Consider the following 13,363-nt stretch of genomic DNA (forward strand, 5'->3'; position numbering starts at 1 on the left):
TGACTTGATAATTTTAAAATTTTTTATTTGAGGTATGACATTAATTAAAGTAAATATCACATTAACATTACTTTTTAGCCTTGTCTTTGTCCTTGATTGTGTACTTGTCGTAGGATTTGGTGGGATCGTACGGTTCCCAACGGCTGGCGGGGAATATGTGCTTGTTGCGTTCGTACCAGGAGCGAAGTAGCACCTTGCCGGCATGCGACTCCTCCTTCTCCACGGAGGCATCACTTATCATGCGCACATCGTCATGGACATCGAACTGGAACAGTGGACCGGATTTACCACGAGCCTTCGTCACGATAAAGTCGTAGAAGGAGTAGTGGTGGGGCAGTATCAGATCCTCCTTCACGTACATCAGCTGGTCGGCCATGACCGTCTTCAGCTCAATGAACTCTTTGCGCAGCAGCTCCAGGCACTTTTGCAGAAACTGGTAGATGGAGTTGCCCTTCTTCATTTGCACATTGCGACGATGTCCGGAGCCGTCCCAGTAGCTGAATGTGATCGAGATGTCTTCGTCTTTGAGCTCCGCTTGCTGCATTACCCACTCTTGGCGCAGGGTCTCGCGCAGTCGATTCTCCTGCTCCTCGCGCTCCCGATCGGGTAGGAAAGAGGTGTCCACATCGGGATTTTTACAGATTTTCTTCCTTTTCAGGGGCACGATCTCGTCTTGCATCTCTGTCCACTTGGCCACTTTCGGCTTCTCCTCTTCCATGTCGCTTTCGTGGGCCTCGTCTTCTTTGGCCTCCTCATCGTCCTCCTCGTCTTCGTCGGCAAGATTGAAAGATAGTGCCTGAATCTGGCGCTTCTGCTTGTTCTTCTCAGCCTGAATGGCCTCCAGGGCACGCTGTTTCTCGCGGTCCTTCTCGTCCTTCTTTTGTGCTAGCTTTTTCTCCCGTTCGCGTACTATGTCCTCCTGCTTGGCTTTCATCTCATCCAACGTGACCAGACCGATGGTCGAGGTCTTGAGCTGCTGCTCAACGGCATCGTAGTGCGTAGCGAACTTGTTCTCAATCTTGTCCAGCTTCAGCTCCTCCTCGATTTTCTTCTTGCGAAACTCGATCTCCTGCTGCTGTATCTCGCGCTTCTTCATCAGTTGGGCGGCTCGCCCCGCCTCGCTGGCGGCACCCTTGTAGTGGGCCATGTTTTAGCGTTGTTAGTTTCGGTTTTAGTCAAATTAAGTAAATTTATTTATTTATTATTGTTTCGATGGTGCTACCAGTGTGACCGTGGTTTTACCGATGACAGACCCTCGGAAACATACCAAAAAAATCCCTTGCATTTTCAAAATATACTGTAAATATACCGTGAATCTTGAATTATTTTCCTCGACTTTGATCTTCTATTTAATATTACTAGCTTGCAAAGACTTTAAACAATAAAACGATCATTTAATCCGATAGAAGAATCAATTTTGCTTATTATAAATACTCCTTTTTATTGGATTGTATACCTTATAACCTCATATTTTATAAATATGTTTTTGAATTTTTCATGGTCAGGGAAATCTTTTCCAGCGTCTAAACGGTCAGAGTGTGACCGCGGACTTATCGATCAAATACACCACCCGACCCTCAGAAATATACCAACAAATGTCTTCGAAATGTACTGATCCTAAACCATTTTCCACGACTTTCATCTTCTGTTTAATATTACTAGCTTGCAAAGATTTTTAACACTTGAACAATAATTTCATCTGATTGATGAATCATTTTTGCATAAGATTGGTCAGTTTTCATGACCTATTTTTATTGGCTTCTTTGCGATATAAGGAAAAAACTAATAATTATCGGTAGTTTTATGCGAAAAGCGGCACTAGTTTGTGGTGCTGCAAAACGCAACACCATAGCAGTTATCTACTGCCAGTGTGCAAATCGCCAGTTACTTTTGGTTTGATAAAAGCTTTTTGTCCTTTAAAGTCCTTCCGGCGAGCTTTCAACTACGACGCCACTTACTAATGTTGCAAGCAACACGGGGACTAACGGCAACATTCGAAACGGTCGCCCCTGCCAGGACGCCAGATTGGGGATTGGGGCAATCTTTGTCGTGCCGCGGACAAGAAAACACAGAAATAGTGTCGGATTTTGTTCGAAATTTATAAAATTAGTTCCGTTGATAAATCCAATAAAAAATATCCATATTGATAATATCATAAAAATACATACACATAACCCCATCAATAAATATTGAATAATAGTTAGAATCGGAACTTTCAACCTCTTTGGATGAACGCGCGCAATCGTGTGGCTCGCCGCGAAAGTGTTTCCCAAAAATTGTTCAAATTTGAAAGCAGCAGTTAAATGGCCTGAGTGAATTGTAACGTGTAATTAGCCAGAAACCAGTAGCTGAAAACCCAAAGTCTCCTATTTACATTTGGGCTGGGACAGTGCTTCGTGGGAGAGAGAGTTTCTGTTTGGTTGGGTGCGTGTCGTGTTGTGTTGTGTTGAGGAAGCAAGGACATTAGGGACAAAGAGCAGTGCCAGCGACAAGCAATGGGCGCCAGCGTCGCGCTGTGCCAGGCGTTGGGCGGAAGTGCCAAATTGAAATGCCATTTAAGCTAAGCGAAAGACTTTTCCGATTTCATGCAGTGTCCCTTCCGCGTCCATCCGGCCAGCGTGCACTCAGATTTCTGCTTGGCTAGCACTGCTCTGACTTTAACTTGACGGCAACGAAGATGAAGATGAGACAACGACGAGCGCAGTAACGGCATGGAAGGATGAAGGATACGCAGACGATACTTGGCGTCTGCGTTGGCGGTTCTCTGTTCTTGACATTGATAATATTCATGAGGCCAAGTCATAAATTTTTGCCCCACTGCCTGTTTATGAGGATGCTCCTCGTTCCTGTCCTTCCCACTTCAGCTTCCCCCCTATCCCGTCTGTTTTGCCCTTTGCCGCACCCCGCACGCAAGTCGAGTGAAGTGCCAATAAAATCATTAACTGTTGCAACGCATTCAGCTCATGGCCCAGACGCTTCTGTCGTTATCCAGGCAGCAAACATTGTCATAAAACTAGAGCTCATTCCTGGCATATTTCATCTGAAGTCCAACCCATCCACACCCCTGCCATCCCTTGTGGCAGTAGTGCCACAGAATTCTCAGGATGCTGCGGCTAATTGGTGGGGTGGGGAGTCGGGGGCGTGCGAAAAACTATTAAAAGGCCGTTCGACTAAGCATCCTGTGCCATAATTAATGGCGACAATGACTTTATCGGGCGATAATTCATTTATTGGCATTTATATTGCCGCACACACTACACACACTTGGAGCAGGAGCAGGAGCAGGAGCAGGACTGTGACTTGGACTAGGATTGGGAGCCACGTAACCGGTACATGTCTCACGGGAGCAGAGCAGCTCGTAAATTGTCCAGCTGAATTCCTAAGCAATTCCCGTGCAAGACGGCAGAGAGCCCTCACGGTGCAGCCAACCTTTCGGCAATTGGCTTTAATTTCATGGCCAGTGAAACAATGGCAAAGTTTTCGCCCTGGTTCTGAATCAAACTTTACCCTCTTCCACGTTCTGTTAGTTCTATTGTATTAACTTGGCTTTGGCTTTGCGGCACTCACATGTCCCTTCGCATAGTCTTGGCCAAAAATTAGTTTGCCAACAGATTATGCTGGCCCCTTCCTGTTTGCATTTGCATTTGCAGCTAGGGTAACTCCTGCCAAGAGTTTACCAATTTTCGTAAGCAATTTTCGTCATTTGTTTCTGGGCAGACAGCTAAGAACTTGTGAAAGTTGCTAGAAACTTTTTCGGTCGGACAAAGAAGTCAATTGAAGATGATTAAAACTTAATTTGTAAATGGAATTAATGCAGAAAATCGATAAGCAAAGCAGTTGGCATAGTCATTACACGAATAGATGAGGCAGAATTAATGTATTTAACGACAGATAATGGGAAATTAATGTATTTACGTTCAGTATATCGATTGATGTGCCCTGATTGAAACCCTCACTCAATGTTCTTTAGAGTGTTCCATTAATAAAGCTATCGCAGGGCGCCTTTTTTGTTTTGTTTGTTTCAAGCAGAAATCATCCAGCCAAGTGCTTGATTTTCCCTTTTAATAAATTCCAATTAGTGGCCACACTTAACTAATTTATTTGTCATTTCAATTGGCTTTACGCACAAAATATAATTAAATGGAAATTCAATCAGCTTTTGTCCTGCCTATCTTTCACTTTTCCGAACAATGCGCAACTCTACACGTGTCCCAACAAAGTATTTGCATTCATTTTTTATTGCTCTCCGATGCCAAAACCTCTTTCGCTTCATTGGGCCCCGGTGAAGCGTTAACAGAACACAAAACTATTCCCTACGGCAGCGATGGGGTTCAAAATGTCAATCTGTTAAGCCAGGTGGACACTCTAAGTATTGCAGTCCCAGGACCAGGCAATTAATAGTACGTATAGCCGCGATTTTGAACTGAAATCCCCCCCAAATCCCTTGCAGTTGGTACTCGGACGTTGATGAATCCCTTTGGGTGGGTGGACAAGCTGCCATCTTGTCCATCTCTGTGCAGCTTCTATCTGGCAGCTGCAACTTTTCCTCTCGTAAAATATACTTTGTTGGCTTGATCCTCACACTTTTTGCCTGATGGCCGACGCCGTCGCTTTCGCTGTCGCTGGCCTTGTCTTGATTTCTGAAATTGTTTTTGCACCCCAAAAAAACTTTTTGGCATTGCGCGGTGCAAGAGCCGGCAAGCAGAAAACCAAAAAAAGGGGGATCGGAACGACAAAAAATTGACACAATTTAAACTTTTCTATAAGCAAAAGCAATGCACAGCGGCAAAAACCAGAAAAGGTTAGCCAAACGAGCCATTTGTTCCCGCTGCTATTTACTCGTTCGTGTCTCTCCCCCCTTATTTCCACCCTGTTTTTACCGCTCTCTCTTTGGCTGCGGTTTGGTTTTTACTTTTTTGGCAGTTTATTACAAAATACACACACAAATACGGACACACGCACACACACAGTCAAATGCTGCTGCTATGGCTGTTGGGTTGAATTTGTCAAAAGGGAAAAGGGAGCCAAGCTCGTTTCATCCTTTTTTTTCCAGTCTGTGTTGCTTTCTCAATTTCGTTTAAATTGCGCACATTTGAAACAATTTGAGAGAAGCATATAGCCACACGCACACCCTCTAACACACACAGAAACACCCACTCACACACACTTGGCATTTTTACACCAGGCTGCATTTGGCGGCAGAGATTTATGCAAGCATTTCATAAAGCTGACAAGCATGACGTATGATTAATATTCCCTCACGTTGTCCTGATTGTTCTCTGGCTGCATTTAATTAAGTGCGAGTAGAGCCAAAATTGATTAAGTGCTCATTTCATGGGGCTTAACAATACACCACGACGGAGGCCACGCCTCTACATGGAAAGATATCCCTAGAAATATCAAAATATAAACGTGCGTCGAGCATGCTATTCCTGTGGTTTCAGCTCCTTGACAACTTCAGCCCAACGACCGAAAATAATTTAAATTTCCACTAAAAATATAAACAAAAAACCCACTCTAAAATTATCTTAGCTGCACGACAAAGAAACGGACGGAAGTCGGCTATAACAATGGCTGTGACAAAGCCGATGATGATCATCATGATGACAGTGCTGCTTGTGAGCGGTGACAGCAAATATTACGTATGCGCCATGTACTCAATAAATTTGTGCATTTCATGACAATGACGTTGCAGGCAGCGACTGCACACACGACATTTGACGATATTGCGTGCTGCAAGCCAGCCTTCTGCTTCAATGGGAGTGTGTGTGCTGTGTGCTGAGTGTGTTTGTGTGTGTGTTCTGTGGCTGCCTGACATTTCTTTCCAGCTTGCAGTTTGCTGTTGGTGCTATTTTTGCCATTGTTATCCCTGTCTCTCGTTTCGCTTCGTAAGTGCTAAATGCCAACGTTCATTGCAATGCAATTAATAAAGATTGGGGCCACAAAATTTCAAACAAATAACAACATGAATGTTTGGTTATCTATAAACGCAGAACACGAAAGCTTTAATGGGTTTTTGTGGTAGTTAAGCTTGGGTTTAAAACGCGTGAGTCGTGTGCTCTTTTTTGATAATTATTCAACGTGTTAGGCAGACATGACATGACCACGCCATCAGCACTAATAACTCTCGTATTCCGCTCAAAGAATTCTCCATTTTGAACCGCTTTGTGGTGTATTTTTCCAGCTTTATTCCTCAACTGTGCATAAAACATTTAATAATAAATGATTTCCAGGAATATTTCATGCTTTTGCACCTTCAGTTTTGTCACCTTTAATCTACTCGCATTCAGTTATAGTTCAGTTCAGCGGAATCGACCTGCGGCCAGCCAATTAGTGTAACATTTTATTGTTCTGTCAACTTTTTTGTGATTTATTGTAATTACATTTTGCGCTTTTTAATTAAACTCAGTCATCGAGTTCCCAGGGCGGGTGAAAAAAAAGGAAACACTGCGCAATTCGAAACTTTTTGCCATTTCCGGCCTTAGCTTTGGATTCAGTGGAAGAGCTTAAGAGCAGAGAAATGGAAAACCCCAAGCAATCTCAGATTGAATTCATTTCAATGGGGAATCGGAATCAAAAACGCGCGCCCGACTGCCTGCCTGCTTGCTCACGGCAGTCAATTAGTATGATATCCTTGGGGCTTATCGCGCAAGTCTTATTACCGATTCGCTTCAGTTCGTCTGTCTGCTCCAGTTTTATGCTTGATTAATGCTCAAGATGTGCATTGGCTTTCGCCTGGGATAAGCAGCAGCTTCTGAGGAGCTGCTGAGCAGCTAGAAACAATGGCAAACTCACATTGGAGCACGTTGATTTGTGCCACCTGGCTGGGGAATGGCCTCGCTCGCTCGCTCCCTCGTTTGGTCCCTTGCCCAGCGGAGACGCATCGTAAATCATGAATGTTAAAGTCGTGCCACCAGCCACCACCGCCCAACGATTACCCAACAACCGGAGGACGCTTTTATGGCACAGTATTTTGTTATTTTTTTGTTTGTTTGTTGCTACTTGGTGGCGAAAAGTTTTACCTTCGATTCGTTATTGGCAACAATGAGAAACTTTCCTTTCCTCCGACTTTGTAGGCAAATTTGCCCATTGCCAATGGTGTTTGAAGCTTTCAAGGCGAATCATAAAAGTATCCGCTGATCAGGGGTTGCGGGTGCGGGTTCCATGCTATCCCATTTATTTATACTCCTTACACACATTCATTCATGCGAACTAATGAAGTGTCAAAAATGGGCGCCCCGAAAAGTGTGCTACGGGTTTTTTCTTTAAATATATTTCACACTGTAAGAGTGTGTCTGTGTGTGTGTGGCATGACCTTGGACTACAACTATGACCGAGTGCTGACTAAAATAGCTTCATAATGCTATGAGGTGATGGCGCCCCTGCTGGCGGGGGCAAAGACTAGCAAACAAAAAGCATTTCCACGGATCCCTCTCGTGTGCTGCTGCTGCTGTTGCTGTTTGCTGCTGCTGCTGTCCAGTTATGGCTTGAATGTATCATCGACGTTGTCCAACACCCACAGAAAACCGCTCTTCACGCGTAATTGAATGCCCGACATTGAATCGATTTGATTCGCTTTGGACTCTCAGAGTTCTATTTGGACTTCATCTAAATTACAATTAGAAAAGATTTCTATATTTTTAGTTGCTCCACTCACAAAGGCTGTCGTGTTGACTGCCCATCCTTGTCCTTGTGACTCTGAAATTGAGCGTAATTGTCCTCCCTCTCTCACTCTCTCTCTCGCTCTGGTTCGGCGCCTTCCCTTTGATGTGCTCGCCTCGAATATGTTTCACTTTCAGTGTGCTTTACTTTGTTTTGTGGTTGATTTGTGTATCTATCTATTTGGATTTGGGGATTCTTTTCGTGCCCGGACTAGGCCCACTGCCATCGATTGAGGATTGTGTAAGAGGCGGCTGACTGGGGGGGACGTAGGACATAGGGAAATTACATTTGTAGGTCGTTTAGGCGCCCGCTCGTATCGCCCTTTGAAGCATTCGCACATGGCCCTGTCAATATTTGGCAAACACCAAAATGTTTGTTTGTGAGACCCTCTTTCTGCCTCTCTTCCCTTCTGTCATTTGTCTTCTGGTACTTGCAGCTTTAATGTTGTCTTGGCAGTTGCGGATGCTTTGCTTGGGATTTGTTCACTGAAGCGGCAGTCGAGCCCTTACCATTTGCCCTTTCTCGCTCTCTCGCTCTCTCTCTTGCTCTCTGGCAGTCTATTGCCTACTCTGCCTTTATCCATCTCACGTGCCGTGGTATTTGCCTTTGAGGGGATTTCCCCAATCATTTTTTTTCATCGGCCTGTCTGACTGCCTGCCTCTGCCCGACCCACTCTGTTTGTCTGACTAGCTGTTATGTATTTGCCAATTTGGGTTCTGGTTTTTGGGGCTCCATCCGGGCCGACAATGCCAATCAACACGCATACGCCGTGTGGCACCGCTTGGAAGCTTTACTTCTGCCACACGAGCCGTTTCCGCCTTTTCAGCTCGGATTTGGTTACGGAAAATCTACGCACCGCCAGTCTAAGCTGACCAAAATTGTTATTCACCATTTAGCATAAATATTCATTTCAATTTGCCAGCTGCCACACACACACACGCATGCAAACACACATACTAGTACACATTTGCATTGAAAATAAATTTAATTATGAAATGCAATTTATTTCGGACCGAGTCAAGTGCAGGGGAAGGAGCAGTGCAAGGGGAGAAGCTTACAATTGAGCTGCTTGAAAATTGAGTTTTGAATTTGCTTTGCTCTTTCCTGCTCCACCAAAAGGGGGGACAGCCTGCAATTTGCAGATGCGTAAACACAATTTTCCTATGACTCTTTCTAACTCTCTCTCTCTCTCTCTCTTTGGCTGTCTCTATCTAGTTTAGCAATTATGCTGACGCAGGCAGTTATCTGTTTAGGCAGAGGGAACGGGAGAAATTGGGAAAATGGAAATTTCTGTTTGCGTTTGCCTTTGCCTTTTCATTATTGGGATTTGAAATTCTTGGGATTTTCCCTTCCATTGGTCGCAGGGCTGCCCAAAAATAGAACATTAATTGTGTTTATCGGCAAATGAATTTTCAAATTCCTGATTCAATTAGTCTGTCAATTAACACTGAGGGCTGAGTGGAGATGATTGCAGAGGATTAACCATTTTGTGCGCCTTCTGACCTAACCTCGGACAGGACCCACTGCTGCTGCTGCTTGCTGCTGTCTAATGAGCCACTTACCGTAGCATTTTCCCCACTCTAAAGCGAGGTCAATCTGCCATTTCCAGCGCTTAGCCACGTGCCCCCAAGCAGACATTGCTCTGGAGTTGCCTCGCCTAATTATTCTAGCATTTCTTTCAACCTCCTGCAGCAACCACACACACATAACAGATCCTACAGGCCAGCTGCTCTATAATTTTAAATTGAAAATGGAGACAAACACACAGGGACATTGGACATTGGGCGCAATGTGAACTTGTGGCATGTTACGGCAATTCATTTGTTGATTAGCCACGGCAAATGGCTGCCAACAAAACAAAAATGAAGTAAAGGAAGCAGCAAAAATATGACCCGGGGCCAGTGGCCTGAATAACAAATCAGCCACAAATAATAAACAGTCGAGTGTGTCCGCGTGTCCGCCAACGCTCCTGTCGTGTCCTGTCCGTTCCTGTCCGCTCCTACTCTACGTTGTTCCCTCCCTTGCTCTGCTATTTTGTGCTGCTGCTTGCACTCTGAAATTTCAATTTAAAAGCTTGTAATTTTTCATGTTCGTGGATGGATAGATGGAGGGACAGAGAGTACTCGCATGGCGCGATATTGGGGGTCTGGTTTCAGCATCATCATCAGCATCACGCATACATGTGAGTGCTCTTGGTGTCACTCGTTCATGAATACATCCACACCCACAACCACACCCACACCACACAATTTGTAAAGACAGTAAAAGTTGGCACAAATGAATTTTCCCAAAAAAAGTTTCCCACTGACTTAAAGATTCAGATGCTCAGGGTTCAGCGTTCAGCGCTGGTTGAAATATGTTAATGGCATTCTCGGAAGCGTCGCATCGCAATATATTTAAAGTTGTCAACTCTTGTTTACTGTCGCTATTATCATTATTATTATTGTAATAAAAGGCGAGACCTTTTTGCGAGGCACGAACCAAAACTTTGTACTCCAATTTGGGCAAAACTTTTCCCCTTTCATGTTTGACATTCAGATTAGCGGAGGAAGATTTAATGTACTCGCAAAGGGAAGATGCTTCATGACCGGAAATTAATAAAAATTAAAAGTTTTTGTTGCCATATTGAACTACTTTTAACGGACATCCGGTAACTTGAGAGCTTCAGTTATAGTTGCTCTTTGGGCTGGATAAATTCCTTTCTGCCAGAGATCGTAGAAGAGTTCTCCTGCTGCTGTCCATCTTTCAGCCTTTTCCCAGACAGCTGTTCCCTTCAGTCAGCCCTCACTGTGGCAGTTATCCGTGTGAGATTGCCGTGCTGGCCATCGCTGGTTGGCTTCTTTGTTGGCCTGTTTCTGTTTTTGTTTTTGTCCGCTGCCTGTCGACTGCAGCTTGGCATGAAATCTGTGCAACATTTGCTCGTTTTTCCCCAGCCAGTTGGCCGCGTTGCCGTGTTGCCTTACTTTTACCTTTACCTCTGCTTTGCCTTTAGCCAAGTGAATGAATGACTGAGTGTCTCGATTGTCTTCTGCCCGACAGCTATTTGGTGCTGGCGCAAAAACAACAAAAAATACGAAACTATGGCCCAGTGTGTGTGTGTGCGCCAGTCAATGGCGGCATAGAATTTCCACTAAACAAAACAGCAGCTAAAAGTAGAGGCAGAAGCAGGAGGAATGCTAAAGAAAACAAAACTCGGCAACTTAAACCATAAATGCCGGCCAAGTCAGACGAAAAAAACACACACAAACACGGCCATACAATGTATACATAGATATAAATACATATATATGCATGCTGTATAAAGACACTTCAAGGATGGCATTTTCATGGCTGGACGCCCGAGAACGAACGCTCATACGCCCCGTTGTCTAATATTGTCTGCTCTGGCAGGTTCTGCTCTGTGGTTTTTAGTTATTTTCGAGTCCTGTAATATGTATAAATACAGGGCACCAGCAACTCCGACACTCCACTTCAGCACACGCCCAGATCCAATCCAATCTACTCTACCCATTGCCTGTCTGTCCCACGGCAATCCTCTTAAGGCGTTGCCTTGTTAACATGTCGCATATTCCAACATTATTTACGCTCATCGCCTCACACGCTGTTTGGCCTGTTTTGTTTTAACGGCTTTTGTGTGTGTTGGCCCCGGCTATTTACGCTGGAAAATGCCGCTCGCCCAGCGCTCTGAAATTGTACTCAAGTGTTAATATTGCGAGCCTTGGAGAGAGAGTGGGATAAGGCCTCACACAAACACAAATTCTACTTAGCCGCCTCGTCTGGATGACTGGCAACTGCCTTGATATGAACAGACAATGACAGACAACAAGAACAATAGGAGCACAAAATGGGCAAGGGAGAGTCGACTAGTGCCAGTATCGGTGGAGACACAGAGCCTGGGGGCAGTCTGTGGCAAACAATGAACAGCTCTAAAGGCCATTTGGTTAGGTGTTTCCCGAGTGTTTGGCTTAGATACGAGCATGCAGCAGGGGGACAGAGCCACTCATATTCTCTTGATGTCTGTGCAGAAAGAAGGCCAAAGGCTGGCATCTCCAATGGCAAGAGGTGGAGCTGTGCTGTGGCCAGAGACAATTAGCTCGAAATTAGATGTTCCAGACGTTGATAACAGCACATAATGGGAGTGAGTTCAGGAGAACGAGTCAGAGTCTCTGTGGGTCTCCATTGGAGTGTGGAAATTTGATGTGAAAGCCGTAACCATTCAGAATGAGTTAGCTCCAGGGGGAGCAGCTCTCCCACTCCCGCTCCCTGCTGGCAATACGCTTAGGTAGAATCCCAATTAAGTTGCCTCCGGCAGCAGCACACCAGCACAGAGAAACTCTTTAGCGAGTGGCAAGTGCCGGCATGTTGACAATTAGTCCTTTAAATTAAGTGGGCGGAACCGGCCTGCCGCAGGGGTAGGGCTGTGTGCGTGTCCTTGTATTGTGTGGCTGCTACCCAATGAAATTGATTGTGCCTTTCGCTGTTGCAGAACCCACTGGAGCACACAGGCCGAAGCCCAGACAGTTGCAGAGTCAAAGGCAGAGTCTGTGGCTGTGGCAGTGGCAGACCTCTGTTGGCTCAAGGTGTTTTGGTATTTGGCTTTGTGTAAGCGTCGGACAATGAGACGAAAGCCGAGTAATTAAGACAGAGACAAACACTCGGGGAAACCACTTAGGGGCCAAGCACTCTACAAAAAGGAAAGAGGGAGCGAGTGGGAGGGAGCAGCACAAAGGACAAAGGTCATCGAGGCACTTGGCTCGTGTTTATGCTCCTTTTATGCTGCAACTTCATTAAATTTGACTTTTACGAGCGCAACAAATCCTTAAAAACATCTCCAGAGCTCGTTCACAATGCCGGCCACGCCCCCCACACCCACAAGCAGCGCCTTTCACTGCCTCCTCCGCCCTCAAGGATCAGACATCTGTAGCAGAGGACAGTACGGCAGTTTTAATTACTTTCTGCATAAATTTACACTCATTTCCTGCTCTCTTTTTCTGTCATTTTGTATACACTGCCGCTGGGATGTGGCCAAAGGAAAGTCCTTTATCGCAGGGCAGTCTGTCAGAGTAGCAATTAATCCTTAGGGTATGTAATGCTTCGACCTGTGCCCGTTGCTGTGCTTTCTTCTTACATGTTTTTCTCTGGCACTGTCTGGCCTTAGCCAAATGGAAAAACATTTAGCTACAAGCTGACAAGGCACACACAAACACACACAAACACACACGAAGGAACGACTACGATTATATACAGATATATATTCCCGCTCTCTCCTTGTTGCTCTCAATGGAAATTATGCAAAAGAAAAAGCGCGCAGCTGCTGGTACGAGTAGGAGACTGCGAAATGTGTGTCTGTGTCCGTGTGTTGGCCATAAAGGGAGTTTGTTGGCTTCTAATGCTGCTCCTGGATCAACCAGGGGGCTACCCATTCCCGGATATGTGTCGCTCTCTGTCTCTCTGTTGCTCCCAGTCCAAGCTGCTGGCAAATTGTTATTTAATTATGGCATCCTTGCTCCGTCGTAGCCAAAAACAGCAGCAAAATAGCAGCAGCAGGTTGGCTGGACTGGTCACGTACTGGGAGTAATGGCAAATAAATCAAGAGCGGAAGCATTGCAAGTGACGTGCCCCCCTCAGATGTGGTCTCGCCTTTCCCGCTTCCCTCTTCGCTTTCACCTGTAAAGGATGCTGGCCTTTTTTTGTTGCCTTT

At 45.2% G+C, this 13,363-nt stretch overlaps 1 protein-coding gene across 1 annotated transcript; it reads right to left on the reverse strand.

Annotated features, from left to right (window-relative positions):
• Positions 1 to 23: 23 nt before the first annotated feature.
• LOC117896299 (protein FAM50 homolog) lies at positions 24 to 1,220 on the reverse strand. Its single transcript, XM_034804520.1, has one exon. It carries the CDS (start codon positions 1,145 to 1,147, stop codon positions 68 to 70), a length of 1,080 nt encoding a protein of 359 aa, XP_034660411.1. The 5' UTR covers positions 1,148 to 1,220; the 3' UTR covers positions 24 to 67.
• Between the last annotated feature and the right edge of the window lie 12,143 nt (positions 1,221 to 13,363).

The sequence above is a fragment of the Drosophila subobscura genome, chromosome O (genome assembly GCF_008121235.1).
Source record: "Drosophila subobscura isolate 14011-0131.10 chromosome O, UCBerk_Dsub_1.0, whole genome shotgun sequence".
NCBI lineage: Eukaryota > Metazoa > Arthropoda > Insecta > Diptera > Drosophilidae > Drosophila > Drosophila subobscura.

Bases quoted from the DNA above. Each gene is read 5' to 3' on its own strand.
- LOC117896299 (XM_034804520.1), bottom strand. From the start codon at position 1,147: ATGGCCCACTACAAGGGTGCCGCCAGCGAGGCGGGGCGAGCCGCCCAA.